This window comes from Bufo bufo, chromosome 6, assembly GCF_905171765.1.
Source record: "Bufo bufo chromosome 6, aBufBuf1.1, whole genome shotgun sequence".
Classification (NCBI taxonomy): domain Eukaryota; kingdom Metazoa; phylum Chordata; class Amphibia; order Anura; family Bufonidae; genus Bufo; species Bufo bufo.
The window spans coordinates 167,931,400-167,948,857 of NC_053394.1; the positions used below are offsets into that span (position 1 = coordinate 167,931,400).

At 43.7% G+C, this 17,458-nt stretch overlaps 1 protein-coding gene and 1 long non-coding RNA gene across 6 annotated transcripts in view; both read left to right on the forward strand.

The window, feature by feature from the left end:
- Positions 1 to 17,210, forward strand: part of LOC121004111 (gastrula zinc finger protein XlCGF26.1-like) — a 42,504-nt gene extending 25,294 nt beyond the window's left edge. For 4 of the 5 annotated variants that reach the window (XM_040436229.1, XM_040436231.1, XM_040436230.1 and 1 more), the window contains 3 exons: positions 10,670 to 10,852; positions 10,976 to 11,051; positions 15,693 to 17,210. In XM_040436229.1, coding sequence (XP_040292163.1) covers positions 10,670 to 10,852; positions 10,976 to 11,051; positions 15,693 to 17,059 — 1,626 coding nt within the window. In that variant the 3' untranslated portion in view covers positions 17,060 to 17,210. Of the gene's footprint in view, positions 1 to 9,579; positions 10,038 to 10,669; positions 10,853 to 10,975; positions 11,052 to 15,692 lie in introns of those variants that run through there. The other variant, XM_040436233.1, reaches the window with a different exon arrangement.
- Positions 1,034 to 10,479, forward strand: LOC121004145. Its single transcript, XR_005779667.1, has 3 exons — positions 1,034 to 1,044; positions 5,784 to 5,791; positions 9,994 to 10,479. It is a non-coding gene; the product is annotated as an uncharacterized LOC121004145 (long non-coding RNA).
- Positions 17,211 to 17,458: the final 248 nt, after the last annotated feature.

A 17,458-nucleotide genomic window follows, 5' to 3' on the forward strand; every position in this document is an offset into this window, starting at 1 on the left:
CGTAACAACCTACTCTATAAAAATACCACATGATCTAACCTGTCAGATGAACATTAGAAATAGCTGTTTTGGCACCGTTTTTATTTTTTGCTATTTTTCCCTTCACCCATGACAGCACCATGAGAGAGAGGATCCGCCCCCACAGACAGTAAACCTGCAGAATAAAAGGGCGGACACTCTCCTCCCAAATCAGTGTGGTTTCCTGTCTCTTGGGAAGCCTGCAGTTTTTCTTTCAGGTTCCTTCCCTCTGGTGGTGCTTCTATGTCGATCCAATGGTGCGCTGGATCTGGTCCTCAGACATGCCTGCTGTCCCTGGGAATGTAATGCGGCATCAGTTGGTGCACTAGTAGGGACAGGCAGAGGGGGTGAGTGTTCTGGGTGATGTTATGCTTCTCTCTGCTGATGCACTTATACTAATGTGTTGCAGACAAAACCTAAGAAGGAAATCCAGGGAAGATAGGTTTTGGAACCAAAAGAGAGGTAGAAATTACTTTTTCAATCAGTCCTTTGGAAACCAAAAGAAACAGGATCAGCAATGATGCCAGAAGTCAGTTGGGGGGCAGATTTAAAAAAAAAAAAAATTTCTTCAAGATTCTTGGATACTAGACACCATTCTCAGCGGGTTAAAATTATAATTACGTTTGGCCCCTCCAGTAAGATTCTTAACTACAAAAGATCAGGCCTCGGCTCTAGGAAATACTGCCATGGAAAGTGAGGTACTAAAACTAGTCGAAAAATCTGTTTTAGTCCCAGTAGCAAAGGCGGAAGAAGGCGAGGGCTTTGACTTTCCCCTGTTTCTAGTGAAAAAAACTGATGGTTCTTTCAGGACAATAATAAACTTGAAGAGATGAAATCTGGAAAAATCAAGACCACATCCCACCAGAAGACAGTCCTTTCCGGGATTGATATTAGATTCATTTTGCCAGAGTTGTTTTTTACCACAGGAAAAAGTAATTCTTATCCAGGAAAAATTCTGACATCTGATCAGAAACCCGGTGATCATAATGAGGAAAGGAATGTCTATCCTGGGATCCCTCACATCGTGTATTCCAGCAGTACGATGGGCGCAACTCCACTCAAGGGCTCTCCAGTGGCAGATCCTGTCTTGCTGGGAGAAAAACGACTCCCTAGATGCGAAAATAAGAATATCGGACCAGACTCTCCAGAACTTGATGTGGCTGTTAGAGAGGGAAAATCTGATTCAGGGAGTCCCATGGAAGCTGGAAGACTTGATTTGTCTAACTACGGACGCAAGCCCCTGGAAGGGGGGATGCTCACATTCAGGAGATCTCCCTTCAGGGTTGTTGGGGGGGATATCCAAAGGGGGTCCTCCAACTAAAAGAGCTAACTGCTGTACGTCTAGCGATGAGTTCTGTTCTTCCAAGAATAAGGGGAAAAAAATCTCAGAATTATGACAGACAACAAAACAGTAGTCTCGTACCTGAACACAAGGTGCAAAATTCTAATGCAGGAAGCCCAAAGAATCCTCTTACTAGTAGAAAAAGAGTGTGCATCTATATCGGCAGTAAATATCAGGGGCGTGGAAAACAGACAGGCAGACTTTCTCAGCCGCCACTTCTTTCTCAGGGCGAATGAACTCTAGACCAATCCATTTTCAAGAAAATAACTGCCCTCCGGGGACAGACAGACACAGACCTATTTGCTACCTACCAAAACAAGAAAGTTCAGAAATTCTTCTCCCTAGATCCAACGGGATCCCCTTGTGGGATAGATGCCTTCCTATAGAATTGGAAATTTCCCCTGGCCTATGCCTTTCCTCCTCGTTCCCTTAATTCTTCATGTACTACGGAAAATCAGGGAAGATGGGTCAAGGGTTATCCTCATTGCTCCGTTTTGGCTGAGAAAGTCTTGGTTCACATGGCTTCGGATCATGTCGATCTCGGATCCGTGGGTTCTTCCAGAGATCCCGAGTCTGTTGAGCCAGGGTCCAGTTTTTCATCCAGACATAAAGAATCTCCACCTAACTGCCTGGAACTTGAAAGGTACTTGCTAGGGAGGAAAGGATTCTCTGATGCCTTGATCTCTACTCTTCTTCATGGTTCCTTCTCTCTGCATTTAGGAGAGGTTCACCCACTGGAGCCTGGAGCCTTGTCGTAGGTCCAGGGTGGGTAGGAGACGGCGAGACCTCCACCAAGCTTCGGCGGTTCGTGGGGTCTGCAGTGCTGACGGTGTCAAGTGGAGTGCTTGGAGTCCTCTGGAAGCACTAGGAGCATCTATCGACGGAGGTGCCCGGTCGGGGTGCTAGGCGTTCCGTTACAAGGCCCATTATAGAAATGCCTATTCTTGTCCACAAAACGGACAAGAATAGGACAGGACTCAATTTTTGCGGGGCCACGGAAGGGAGTAACGGATGCTGACAGCACACAGAGTGCTGTCCGCATCTTTTGCGGGCCCATTGAAATGACTGGTTCCATATATGGACCATATAAGGAACGCCAAATACGGCCCGTATACGGAACGCAAAAAACAAGTAGGAAAAAGGTAACAGTAGCCATCTATGCTAGGGTATGGCAGAGATTTTTGGATTTTGCTCATATCCAAATTAATGGCATCCCCTCTTCTGCTCCCATTCATCTAATATTAGAGTTCCTTCAGAAGGGAGTAGATCTGGGACTAGCGGTTAGTACCTTTTAAAAGTACACGTCTTGTCCCTGTCGGCCCTATTTAAGCAAGACATTGCAGGGTGCCCATGGGTATCGAGGTTCTTTAGAGCAGTAGCCAGATCTACTCCGGCAACTTCAGCTAGACCTCCTCCTTGGGATGTAAACCTAGTTTTAAAGGCCCTAACCCAACCTCAATTTGAACCTCTGGAGACCAGCTCCATTAGATGTCTCACCTTGGAGTTATGTCTTCTAATAGCTTTAACATCTGCTCGCAGGATTAATGAGATTCAGGCTATTTCCATCAATCCTCCTTATACCATGATTTTAGAAGATAAAGTTCTGATACGTCCAGACCCGGGCTTTTCTTCCAAAAGTCGTTTCCAAATTTCATAGGTCCCAAGAAATTGTTCTTCCTACCCTATTTAAAAACCCTGGGTCCTAAGAAGAAAGATCCCTTCACTGCCTAGACGTCAGAAGGGCTTTGATTAATTATCTATCTCGCACTAAAGATTGGCGCAAATCTTTTTCACTCTTTATTCTCTTTAAAGGAGTGAATAAGGGTAATGCGGTCTTCAAAAGTTCTATTGCTAGGTGGATTGTTTCGGCCATATCCTTGTCTTATCTTGCATCCGGGTTATCTCCTCCGGTGGGTCTTAAAGGATAACTGTCACATTTAGACCCTAATTTCAATTTTCATATATGTAGTTACTAATAACATGATATTCCAGAATCAGTTACTATTAGACTGACTTACCCCATATTTAATAACATTCAGCTCTTAGCAACCAGTCACTGCCCTCACCCTGAGGCTAATCCCGCCTGCCCTCACTACCCACAATGCATTGAGCTCCTCACATGCACTAGCCAGTAACAATAGCCCCCCAAAAGTGTCAGTAACCAGAGCCCTCTCCACTAAAGGGTTAATCTCCTGCAGCACAAAGGGGTCCTCTTACCACATGTTGCTTTCATTTATACACTGAGCAGATGGCAGATCTCCCTTCCCTGGTGTGCGCTGCTCCAACTCTGCATTCTCCAGCTCTGCTGAGTGAGGGAGCGTCTGCCAAGCACAGGGACAGGGAGAAGTGCACACAGCCCAGGCACTGTTATCAGCTGCTGGGGAGGACCTGGCTTTAATCATTTACTTACAGTCCCTGGCTAATGTGAGCCTGCACGCAGCTTGCTTCTGCGTGCTCCGTCTATCAACAGATAGACGGACCATGCCTAGCAACCCTATTTAAAGCACAGGTAAAAATAGGCAAAACAGGGAACAAAAATGTGGAATTGAGGGGTAATTGAATCCACAGTGAAAAGTTGAAATAGGGCCACAAAGGTGATATTAATCGCCACAATCCAATACTCCCAAAAAAATTAAAAAATATGACAGTTATCCTTTAAGGCACATTCTACCAGGGCAGTTGCTACCTCCTGGGTGGAAAGATCCTCTGTTCCCATAGAAGATATTTGCAGAGCAGCTACCTGGTCTTCTCCTTCAACCTTTTTCAAACAATATCGGCTTGATTTGAACTCCTCTCCTTCGGGGTCTTCCTTTGGGGAAAAGGTGCTTCTTTCTACTCTCCCACCCTGAAATCTCCTCTGGTAAATCTATTGTGGTGCTGTCATGGGTGAAGGGAAAAATTATGATTACTTACCAGTAATTTCATTTTCCAGAGCCCATGACAGCACCCTTATATTCCCTCCCTGCTGTGTTTTTTCTGGTTCTCTAATATAAAGCGGGTGAAGCCAAAAAAAAAACCTTTGTTAAATGAAAATTATTATGGAGTGTCTAACATTATGTTGGCGGACTTCCTCCGATGCTTGGATATCACACTGAATTTGGAGGAGAGTGTCCGCCCTTTTATTCTTCAGGTTTCCTGTCTGTGGGGGCAGATCCTCTCTCTCGTGGTGCTGTCATGGGCTCTGGAAAATCTAATTACCCGTAAGTAATCATCATTTTTTGTCACCTTGCCTCACAAAAAGTGTAATATAGAGCAACCAAAAATCATATGTACCCTAAAATAGTACCAACAAAACTGCCACCTTATCCTGTAGTTTCCAAAATGGGGTCATTTTTTTGGGAGTTTCTACTCTAGGGGTGCATCAGGGTGGCTTCAAATGTGAAATGGCAACTTAAAATTATCCCAGTGAAATCTGCCCTCCAAAAACCATACGGTGTTCCTTTCCTTCTGCGCCCTGCCGTATGCCCGTACAGCAGTTTACGGGTGTTTCTGTAAACTACAGAATCAGGGCAATAAATATTGAGTTTTGTTTGGCTGTTAACTCTTGCTTTGTTACTGGAAAAAATGAATTAAAATGAAAAAATCTGCCCAAAAAGTGAAATTCAGAAATTTCATCTACATTTTCCTTAAATTTTTGTGGAACACCTAAAGGGTTACCAAAGTTTGTAATATCAGTTTTGAATACCTTGATGGGTGTAGTTTCTAAAATAGGGCCATTTATGGGTGGTTTCTTTTATGTAAGCCTCACAAAGTGACTTAAGACCTGAACTGGTCCTTAACCACCTCAGCCCCTATAGCTTAAAGGGACTCTGTCACCACTTTCTAACCCCCCCTTTTAAAAGTATTGTTATCTCCATGGCGCCCCTGTGATTACAAAAGTGTTGTTAGAAGATAAATTCGCCGTCTCCTTTTGATAAAAAGAGCTTTTATCTAACCTGTCAATCTTCTTGATAAGGTGCCCAGGGCGTTTCTGTTGGTCTCAAGCTGCCGCCCGCCGCCGCCGCTGTTGGTGCCCAGCTCCTCCCCTGATGCTTTCAGCGCCGCCTGAATGTAATGAAATACGCCTCCGGCTCTCGCTCAGTGCCCCCTCCTCCTTTTCAAAGATCCCGCGCGTGCGCACAGGCCTGTGCCTGATGCGCCCGTGCGGACATTTACAATCAGCCTCATTGAGCGAAGTGCGCGCATGCGCACTTCGCTCAATGAGGCTGATTGTAAATGTCCGCACGGGCGCATCAGGCACAGGCCTGTGCGCACGCGCGGGATCTTTGAAAAGGAGGAGGGGGCACTGAGCGAGAGCCGGAGGCGTATTTCATTACATTCAGGCGGCGCTGAAAGCATCAGGGGAGGAGCTGGGCACCAACAGCGGCGGCGGCGGGCGGCAGCTTGAGACCAACAGAAACGCCCTGGGCACCTTATCAAGAAGATTGACAGGTTAGATAAAAGCTCTTTTTATCAAAAGGAGACGGCGAATTTATCTTCTAACAACACCTTTGTAATCACAGGGGCGCCATGGAGATAACAATACTTTTAAAAGGAGGGGTTAGAAAGTGGTGACAGAGTCCCTTTAAACACCCTTAATGACCAGGCCACTTTTTACACTTCTGACCTACACTACTTTGACCGTTTATTGCTCGGTCATGCAACTTACCACCCAAATGAATTTTACCTCCTTTTCTTCTCACTAATAGAGCTTTCATTTGGTGGTATTTCATTGCTGCTGACATTTTTACTTTTTTTGTTATTAATCGAAATTCAACGATTTTTTTTGCAAAAAAATGACATTTTTCACTTTCAGTTGTAAAGTTTTGCAAAAAAAAACGACATTCATATATAAATTTTTCTCCCCAAGGTATTCCGTGAGGGGCATGGCGAGTTCCTAGAATTTTTTATTTTTTGTCACAAGTTAGCGGAAAATGATGTTTTTTTTTTTTTTGTTTTTTTTTCTTACAAAGTCTCATATTCCATTTTCTTGTGACAAAAAATAAAAACTTCCATGAACTCACTATGCCCATCAGTGAATACCTTGGGGTGTCTTCTTTCCAAAATGGGGTCACTTGTGGGGTAGTTATACTGCCCTGGGATTCTAGGGGCCCTAATGTGTGGTAAGTAGTTTGAAATCAAAATCTGTAAAAAATGGCCGGTGAAATCCGAAAGGTGCTCTTTAGAATGTGGGTCCCTTTGCCCACCTAGGCTGCAAAAAAGTGTCACACATGTGGTATCTCCGTACTCAGGAGAAGTTGGGCAATGTGTTTTGGGGTGTCATTTTACATATACCCATGCTGGGTGAGATAAATATCTTGGTCAAATGCCAACTTTGTATAAAAAAATGGGAAAAGTTGTCTTTTGCCAAGATATTTCTCTCACCCAGCATGGGTATATGTAAAATGACACCCCAAAACACATTGCCCAACTTCTCCTGAGTACGGAGATACCACATGTGTGACACTTTTTTGCAGCCTAGGTGGGCAAAGGGGCCCACATTCCAAAGAGCACCTTTCGGATTTCACCGGTTATTTTTTACAGATTTTGATTTCAAACTACTTCTCACGCATTTGGGCCCCTAAAATGCCAGGGCAGTATAACTACCCCACAAGTGACCCCATTTTGGAAAGAAGACACCCCAAGGCATTCGCTGATGGGCATAGTGAGTTCATGGAAGTTTTTATTTTATGTCACAATAAAAATAAAAATCAGCATTTTCCGCTAACTTGTGACAAAAAATATTAAATTCTAGGAACTCGCCATGCCCCTCATGGAATACCTTGGGGTGTCTTCTTTCCAAAATGGGGTCACTTGTGGGGTAGTTATACTGCCCTGGCATTCTAGGGACCCTAATGTGTGGTAAGTAGGTAAATGACCTGTGAAATCCGAAAGGTGCTCTTTGGAATGTGGGCCCCTTTGCCCACCTAGGCTGCAAAAAAGTGTCACACATGTGGTATCGCCGTATTCAGGAGAAGTTGGGCAATGTGTTTTGGGGTGTCTTTTTACATATACTCATACTCATGCTGGGTGAGAGAAATATCTCGGCAAAAGACAACTTTTCCCATTTTTTATACAAAGTTGGCATTTGACCAAGATATTTATCTCACCCAGCATGGGTATATGTAAAATGACACCCCAAAACACATTGCCCAACTTCTCCTGAGTACGGCGATACCAGATGTGTGACACTTTTTTGCAGCCTAGATGCGCAAAGGGGCCCACATTCCTTTTATGAGGGCATTTTTAGACATTTGGATCCCAGACTTCTTCTCACGCTTTAGGGCCCCTAGAATGCCAGGGCAGTATAAATACCCCACATGTGACCCCATTTTGGAAAGAAGACACCCCAAGGTATTCAATGAGGGGCATGGGGAGTTCATAGAATTTTTTTTTTTTTTTGGCACAAGTTAGCGGAAATTGATATTTTTTTTTTCTCACAAAGTCTCCCTTTCCGCTAACTTGGGACAAAAATTTCAACCTTTCATGGACTCAATATGCCCCTCACGGAATACCTTGGGGTGTCTTCTTTCCGAAATGGGGTCACATGTGGGGTATTTATACTGCCCTGCATTCTAGGGGCCCTAAAGTGTGAAAAGAAGTCTGGAATATAAATGTCTAAAAATTTTTACGCATTTGGATTCCGTGAGGGGTATGGTGAGTTCATGTGAGATTTTATTTTTTGACACAAGTTAATGGAATATGAGACTTTGTAAGAAAAAAAAAAATAATTTCCGCTAACTTGGGCCAAAAAAATGTCTGAATGGAACCTTACAGGGGGGTGATCAATGACAGGGGGGTGATCAGGGAGTCTATATGGGGTGATCACCCCCCTGTCATTGATCACTCCCCTATAAGGCTCCATTCAGATGTCCGTATGTGTTTTGCGGATCTGATCCATGTATCAGTGGATCCGTAAAAATCATACGGACATCTGAATGCAGCCTTACAGGGGGGTGATCAATGACAGGGGGGTGATCAATGACAGGGGGGTGATCAGGGAGTCTATATGGGGTGATCACCCCCCTGTCATTGATCACCCCCCTATAAGGCTCCATTCAGATGTCCGTATGTGTTTTGCGGATCCGATCCATGTATCCGTGGATCCGTAAAAAACATACGGACATCTGAATGCAGCCTTACAGGGGGGTGATCAATGACAGGGGGGTGATCAGGGAGTCTATATGGGGTGATCACCCCCTTGTAAGGCTCCATTCAGACGTCCGTATGTGTTTTGCGGATCCGATCCATGTATCAGTGGATCCGTAAAAATCATACGGACGTCTGAATGGAGCCTTACAAGGGGGTGATCAATGACAGGGGGGTGATCAGGGAGTCTATATGGGGTGATCACCCCCCTGTAAGGCTCCATTCAGATGTCCGTACATGTTTTGCGGATCCGATCCATGTATCAGTGGATCCGTAAAAATCATACGGACATCTGAATGCAGCCTTACAGGGGGGTGATCAATGACAAGGGGGTGATCAATGACAGGGGGGTGATCAGGGAGTCTATATGGGGTGATCAAGGGTGAATAAGGGGTTAATAAGTGACAGGGGGGGTGTAGTGTAGTGGTGCTTGGTGCAACATATTACTGAGCTACCTGTGTCCTCTGGTGGTCGATCCAAACAAAGGGGACCACCAGAGGACCAGGTAGCAGGTATATTAGACGCTGTTATCAAAACAGCGTCTAATATACCTGTTAGGGGTTAAAAAAAACACATCTCCAGCCTGCCAGCGAACGATCGCCGCTGGCAGGCTGGAGATCCACTCTCTCACCTTCCGTTCCTGTGAGCGCGCGCGCCTGTGTGCGCTCGTTCACAGGAAATCTCGGCTCACGCGAGATGACGCATATATGCGTCGCTGAGCGCAGGGCTGCCACCTCCGGAACGTGAATCTGCGTTAGGCGGTCCGGAGGTGGTTAAAAAGTGGGTTTGGGAAATTTTCTGAAAAATTTCAAGATTTGCTTATAAACTTCTAAGCCTTCTAACGTCCCAGAAAAAGAAAATGTAATTTACAAAATGATCCAAAAATGAAGTAGACATATGAGAAATGTAAAGTAATAACTATTTTAGGAGGTATCACTATCTGTTTTAAAAGCAGAGAAATTGAAATTTTGAAAATTGCTAATTTTTGGTATATATGGCATTTATTTATTTTTAAATAAAAATGAAATATTTTTACTCAAATTTACCACTGTCATGAAGTACAATATGTGACGAGAAAACATTCTCAGAATGGCTTGGATAAGTAAAAGCGTTTAAAATTTATCACCACATAAAGTGACACGTGTCAGATTTGCAAAAAATGGCCTGGTCCTTTATGTGAAAAATGGCAGGGTCCTGAAGGGGTTAACCCGAAAATTCAGTGACAAGACAACATGTAACATATACAGAATGTCATGCCAATGAAATGCCATCAGTTGTCGTGTCAGTGACTCGTCACCTGGGTCTAGGAAATAACAGTTATGGAAGATGCTTCCTAGACCAGGAGGATGCAGGGAATGGGATGCATCTGCCACTGGTTATGTGCATAGAGCCTGCGGTTTTGTACAAGGTAATTTGGTTTTAGTGTTCTGTTCCCTCTGCACGTGTCCAGGAAGCAGCAGAGTAGCAGTGAAGCCCAAAAATGACACCAGGTTACTACCTGGTAGACATTTTCTAATACAGCAATGGTCTTGCCTGATCACCAGGGCAGGTATGGCTTTCTAGTCCTCAGAGTTTCGTGTCCACAAGATGCCATATTTGTGTCTTTATTCTGCGTACCAGTATGCACTGGTTCTGCCGTACTCAACTTCTACACAACATAACCATTCTCACCAGTAGATCATACAGACAACACATGAGTGATTGTGCAGTTGGGGACTGATTTCATGGGAGCTGTGTAGTTCCATTGCCACATCTGATTGGTGTGGGTATTTGACCTCTGCTGACCAGATATTGATGGTCTATTCTGAGGATAATCCATCAATATAGAAGTATCGGGACAGTCCCTTTAAGTATTTACTTGATTTCTCTTGAGTCTTATGAATACTGTCTTCTCTAGTGTTGGGGACCAGTGACGTGTTCTGGGGCACATGTGTTGGTGACATGTCATTCACCACTGGTCTCCACAAGAACATGGAGCTCCAGCATGTCACTGCTAGTGGCATCTCTGTTATTTTTAGGCAGTTGCCCACACTTATTTGCCATCAGACATTTTGTCCATAGGTGGTAAATGCTCTGTGTTGGAAAACCCCTTTAAGCCTGTTTTGTTAATTTTAGGGAGTGCTGAAATAGCCAATCCTTCAGTTTCTCCTGTAGTTAATTGCTTAAATACTCAATTTGTAGGATTACACGGTTGTAAAGAAGTTTGGAGATCATGTGACACCCAGTGATACAAGAGAACTGAGAAGGACTCAGACCTCGATCATGTTGCCATCATCTTCATCTCAGACTCCGATGCCAGAGGGAACGAATGACTGGAAGATCTTAGAACTCACCAACAGGATCATTCATCTTCTCACTGGAGAGGTGAGCACTGCTGAGAATGTAGGGGCATTAACACCAATGGAGACGTCTGTATGAGGACTGTAATATTGTTTGTGTGACAGAGGTTTCTACAGAGTGTCAGGATGTCACTGTCTATTTCTGCAGGTCTGGAAGTATTTAGGGCATTCATCTCTCCACAGTGACAATGTAATGAAGCAGCACCAACAAATTACACCTCTAGGTAAGAGGACATTCTCTTTTTGCCATTGTGACTGAACAGTAAAGGGTGGTTAGTGACTGAATCATCCATATGAGTCTTAGGGTTGAAGCACATGAATGACTTTAAATGGATTGTGCAGGGGTATAATATTGATGACCTATCCTCTGGGTAGGTCATTAATATCAGATTGGCAGGGGACTGACTCCTGGCACCTTTACCGATATTTTTTTTTTTTTAAAGGGGCCCTTGCGCTTTTGCGAGTGCTGCTTCCTCTTCGAAGTTTAATCGTGTGTCGTCTCCTTTGTAGCATTAGTGCAGTGTAATTACAGCTGCTCAGCCCACCTATCTGATACTGATGACCTATCCCAGGGATGTCATACACGTGGCTCTAAAGCTGTTGCAAAACTACAACTCCCAGCATGCCCTGGTAGCGGTAGGCACTTGCACATGAAAACTGCTCATGTAGCATGAGCCCTTAAAGGGGGTTTCCAGGCTCCTGACATTAATTACCTATGTTCTGGACAGGTAATTAATATCCGATCAATAAGTGCCTGACACTCCACTCTCCCATGATCGGCTCTTCCCTGCATCCTCCAATGCTGGAATTAGCACTTGAAATGGAACAGGAAGCACAGCTCCATTCAAAATGTAGTGGTCATGTTGGGTTACTGCAGCTTTGCTCTTATTCACTTCAGTAGGAGATGAGCTGCAGTAACCCGACATGGCCACTACACTGAACAGAGCTGTCCTTCCTCCTTCATTCAAGTTCTAGTTCCAGCTCTGGAGGCTGCAGGGAACAGCTGATCGGTGGGTGTACGGGGTGTCGGACCCTCACTGATCGCATATTAATTACCTATCCTAAGGCTAGGACGTCAATATCAGGAGCCCGGAAAACCCCCCTTTAAGGTACTAAAATGTCTCTCTCATGCAGCAGAGCATTATCCTCATTAGATTACAGTCTGAGAAAGATTTTGCTTAAACTAAAAATTTAGGTTTTGATTCATTAGTTTGCACAAGGGATTCATTAAGGATGTGTAAACCCTTAGCAAAAACAGGACTGCATCTCATTAGAGACTGGAAAGACTTCCCTAAAAGAAATGGTTTGCAATTTTTTTTTACACACAATTGTAGGTAGTACAGCCATTTTGAGGTTTACTTACTTCTTTCTTTTGAGATGTGGTAAGAAATCCTTGGGGAAACTATGGATCCTTTTCTGACCAAAAATACAAGCATAAGTCTTAAAGAACCACCATAAAACGCAGGCAGCATGTTATATATAATTTGTGGCTTTGAAAAGTATACATTTAAATCTCTGCTCATTCTGACTTCATTTTCACAGGGAAGGTGTTCTCAGTAGTGTTGAGCGGACTTGTTTTTTAGGTTCGGCGTCCAAATTTCGGGTTGGGGTTATCGTTTTGGATTCCGCTACCACAGACCATAACGGAATTTGGAATCCAGATTCTTCAATAACCCCAACCTGAACTTTGGATGCCGAACTTAAAAAACAAGTCCGCTCAACACTAGTTATCAGTGATAGATATCATTCTCTGTGTAAATGTGTATACATACAGGTGAAACTCGAAAAATTTGAATATCGTGCAAAAGTTCATTTATTTCAATAATGCAAGTTAAAAGGAATTGCATTAATGCAACTTAAAATTAGAATATTGTGAGAAGGTTCAATATTCTAGGCTCAAAGTGTCACAGTCTAGTCAGCTAATTAATCCATACCCCCTGAGCAAAGGGTACCTCAAAATTGTGACTTTGGGGTTTTCATAAGCTGTAAACCATAATCATCCAAATTATAACAAATAAAGGCTTGAAATATCTCGCTTTGCATGTAATGAGTCTGTCTCGTATATTAGTTTCACCTTTTAAGTTGCATTAGGCCTCTTTCACACTACCATATGGTTATTTCAGTGTTTTGCGGTCCGTTTTTCACGGATCCGTTGTTCCGTTTTTTTGTTTCCGTTCCATTTTTCCGTATGGCTTATACAGTATACAGAAATTACATAGAAAAAATTGGGCTGGGCATAACATTTTCAATAGATGGTTTCACAAAAACGGAACAGATACGGAAGACATACGGATGCATTTCCGTATGTGTTCAGTTTTTTTTGCGGACCCATTGACTTGAATTTTGCGGGCAATAATAGGACATGTTCTATCTTTCAACGGAATGGAAAAACGGAAATACGGAAACGGAATGCATATGGAGTACATTACGTTTTTTTTGCGGAACCATTGAAATGAATGGTTCCGTATACGGAGCGCAAAAAACGACCCTTTGCACGATATTCTAATTTTTTTTCACTTGTAGATAATGGTCAGTGACCGATAACACGTCCCCAGTGAACAATGAAGTCAGAGATTTAAATGTATAATATTACTTTAATTTTTTTTCACAAAACCATATATCAATCTGCTCAGCTCCTTCTGCTCTATAACATGCTGCCTGCAAATTACATTGCATTTCAGATACCAGGTCCTCTTGAAGTGGACTTATCATATCAATAAGAGCTCATTCAGACGGCCTTATGCTGTCCGCAAAAATGCAGATCCGTTTTTTTGCGGACAGTTCAGCATGTCCGTAAAAAAACGGATAGCATTCAGTATTTTTGCGGACCCATAGACTTCAATGGGGCCATGTCCTGATTTTCATAGACAAGTATAGGACATGTTTCATTTGTTTTGCGGAACCGTGGAATATAAAAGGGCCCCATAGAAGTGAATGGGTCAGCATCTTATCTGCAAAAAAACAGATCCGCATTTTTGCGGATAGCATACAGCTGTCTGAATGAACCCTAAGGTTTTGTATTTTCATGTTGGAACCCTTGAAAATAAATAACTATGGAAATATAACTCCTTTGAAAAATTTGCAAAAATGTTTTGTAGGGCACATGCACATTATGATTAAAGGGTTGTCCCATCTTGGACATTTATGGCATGTCAGATAGGTGTGGGTCCCTCCTACCTCAAGAATGAGGCCTTGAAGTAAATGGCCAGCACACTACAGATGAGTGGCATACTCTCCATTCACAGCCACGAAAACTTTCTCGAGTATGTTGAGTAGTCTCATAACAGTGAATGGAGAGAAAGACGCACGGCACCTCTCCATTCATTGCTATGGGACTTTTGAAAATAGCCAGGCCATAGTGGTGAATGGAGGATAGCCGTGCATATGTGGCTTGCTGTCTTTCACTTCATGTTCTGGAGATACGAGTGGGTCCCACCTCCGTTAATGGATTGGCTATTGGAGATACTATTGGCTAGGAGATCCTAGCAATATGCCACCAATGTGTGAAATGGGCCAACCCCTTTAATTTCAACACACAAACTTATCCAGAAGATGGGTCTGCTTTAAAGAGGACCTTTCACCGATTCTTACCCTATGAACTAAGTATACAGACATGTGGAGCGGCGCCCGGGGATCTCTCTGCACTTACTATTATCCCCGGGCGCCGCTCCGTTCTCCTGCTATGCCCTCCGGTATCTCCGTTCCCTAAGTTATGGTAGGCGGAGTCTGCCCTAGCGCTGGCCAATCGCATTGCAGAGCTCACAGCCTGGGAGAAAATAACCTCCCAGGCTGTGAGCTCTGCGCTGCGATTGGCCAGCGCTAGGGCAGACTCCGCCTACCATAACTTAGGGACTGGTATCTCCGCCCGGGGATAATAGTAAGTGCAGTGAGATCCCCGGGCGCCGCTCTACATGTCGGTATAGTTAGTTCATAGGGTAAGAATCGGTGAAAGGTCCTCTTTAACTATTTGTCTGTTGATCCCAGAATTTCCAACTCTTGCACTTTGTGGATCAAGAATCCAGACATTTTGCTGATATAGGCCTCTCTCATACAAGCGTGTCCGGATGCGTTGCGGCAAACCCGTGCGAGTAGGTACGCAATTGCAGTCAGTTTTGACTGCGATTGCGTTCCGTTGTTCAGTTTTTATCGCGCGGGTGCAATGCGTTTTGCACGCGCGTGATAAAAAACTGAATGTGGTACCCAGAGCCGAACTTCTTCACAGAAGTTCAGGTTTGGGTTCAAGGTCGTGTAGATTGTATTATTTTCCCTTATAACATGGTTATAAGGGAAAATAATAGCATTCTGAATACAGAATGCATAGTACAATAGGGCTGGAGGGGTTAAAAAAAATAAGAGATGCCGGCTGCGCGAACAAGTGGATTAAGGGGAGTTAGATTATTTCTTTATTTTTAACCCCTCCAGCACTATTTTACTATGCATTCTGTATTCAGAATGCTATTATTTTCCCTTATAATCATGTTATAAGGGAAAATAATAATGATCAGGTCCCCATCCCGATCGTCTCCTAGCAACCGTGCGTGAAAATTGCACCGCATCTGCGCTTGCTTGCGGATGCTTGCGATTTTCTTGCAGCCCTATTCACTTCTATGGGGCCTGCGTTGCGTGAAAAACGCACAAAATAGAGCTTGCTGCGATTTTTCACGAAACGCACAAGTGATGCATGAAAATCACCACTCGTGCACAGCCCCATTGAAGTGAATGGGCCCGGATTCAGTGCGGGTGCAATGCGTTCACTTCACGCATTGCACCCGCGTGGAAAACTCGCCCGTGTGAAAGGGGCCATAGACATCAAATACAGATAGATATCATGTGCGGTTTTTATTACAGTTTGTGTGTTTTTACAGAATTGCCAGACAGTTTTCAAGCTAATCATGTTGCTACAGAGGTTAAAGAAGAATCCATGACATGTAAAGATGGCATTGATGTAGAGATTAATGCAGAAATGTACTCACTGACACAAGACCCCAATGGCCACATTGAGGAAGGTGCAAATACTTGTAAAGAAAAGACTATCATGGACAGTGATGCCTGTGCACCTACAAAGCTCATGTGCAACCAAGAGGCGCTTAACATTAAAGAAGAAGTGGTTCCAATTATGAGTCAGGCACAGAATTTACCGAACAGTATTAACCAAGAATCTGATTCAGATAAAGCCTCTAAAATGTGTCCAGCTGCAGATCACACACTACAGTATTCATCCCCTCATATTAAGGAGGAGTCTGTTTTATTTCAGGAAAGAAATGCTGTGGATAAAGAATTGTCTACCATAGCCCACTCTCCACAGTATCCGTCTGTCCACATTAAGCAGGAGTTTGTTCCTTGTCATGAAATTGACTCCACAGACACGGACACCTTTACACAAATAGATTATCTGATACCTTACACTGATGAATGTAGTGGAGAAGACAGCGATTCACCAAGAGCAGATGGCAGTTCCTCAGCTGCAGCCATGGAAAATGATGGACGATTTTATAAAAAGTCCTTCCCCAGATCTGAGCAATCAAAAAATACCACCGAGAAAAGTTACAAATGCTCGGAGTGTCAAAAATGTTTCACAAGAAATGCAGATTTGGTAAAACACCAAAGGGTTCATGTACAGTCGCAGTCAATTATATGTTCAGACTGTGGAAAAACCTTTGCCAAAAATTCCATGTATGTAAGGCACCAGAGGATTCACACGGGGGAGAAGCCATTCTCTTGTTCAGAATGTGGGAAGAGTTTCTCCGTCAGTGCCCACCTTATCACGCATCAGCGAATTCACACCGGGGAGAAGCCTTTTGCATGTTCTGACTGTGGGAGGTCGTTTAACCAGAAGGCTTCCCTCATCAAGCATCGCAGGACTCACACGGGAGAGAAACCATTTGTTTGCGCCGACTGTGGCAAATGTTTCACAAGTAGCACAAACCTCACGCTGCACCAGCGCGTTCACACCGGGGAAAAACCTTATTCTTGCTCCGTGTGTGGCAAATGTTTTAGAAGTAGCCCCAATCTTATTTCCCACCAGAGGATCCACACCGGGGAGAAACCATACTCATGTTCAGAATGTGGCAAGTTTTTTACTAATAGCTCGGTACTGGTTAGACATCATAGGACACACACAGGAGAGAAGCCGTTTTTATGTTCTGAGTGCGGGAAGTCTTTTACCCGAAACTCACAACTTATAAAACATCAGATGATCCATGCTGGACAGAGGCCCTATTCTATCACCTAGAATGTAGGATATAGAGGGGAACACAGGAGTAATTCAAACAAAGACTTGTCCATAGAGTTTACACAGTTGTATGCTAAAATAGTTTAGTTAGTATTAACATTGTCTTAACGTCACTTCTCTTCTGTATGTGCATTAAAGAAAATTTGCAGATGCAATCTACTGTGTTTTGATTGTGGTTTTTATTTAAAAGCACTATTCACAAGCAGCTGCAAGTGAGGAGGAGTAGTAGTAGTAGTAGTAGTAATAGCTGTCACTCAGAGAGGAGGGGCTGTGAAGCAGTGCAATGCAGAGAGCACTGGACAGTAAAGCTCCGCCTCCAGTGCTCTTAAAGGGAACCTGTCATATTAAACATGGTGTCTGAGCTACTGGCAGCATGTTGTAGAGCAGGAGGAGCTAAGC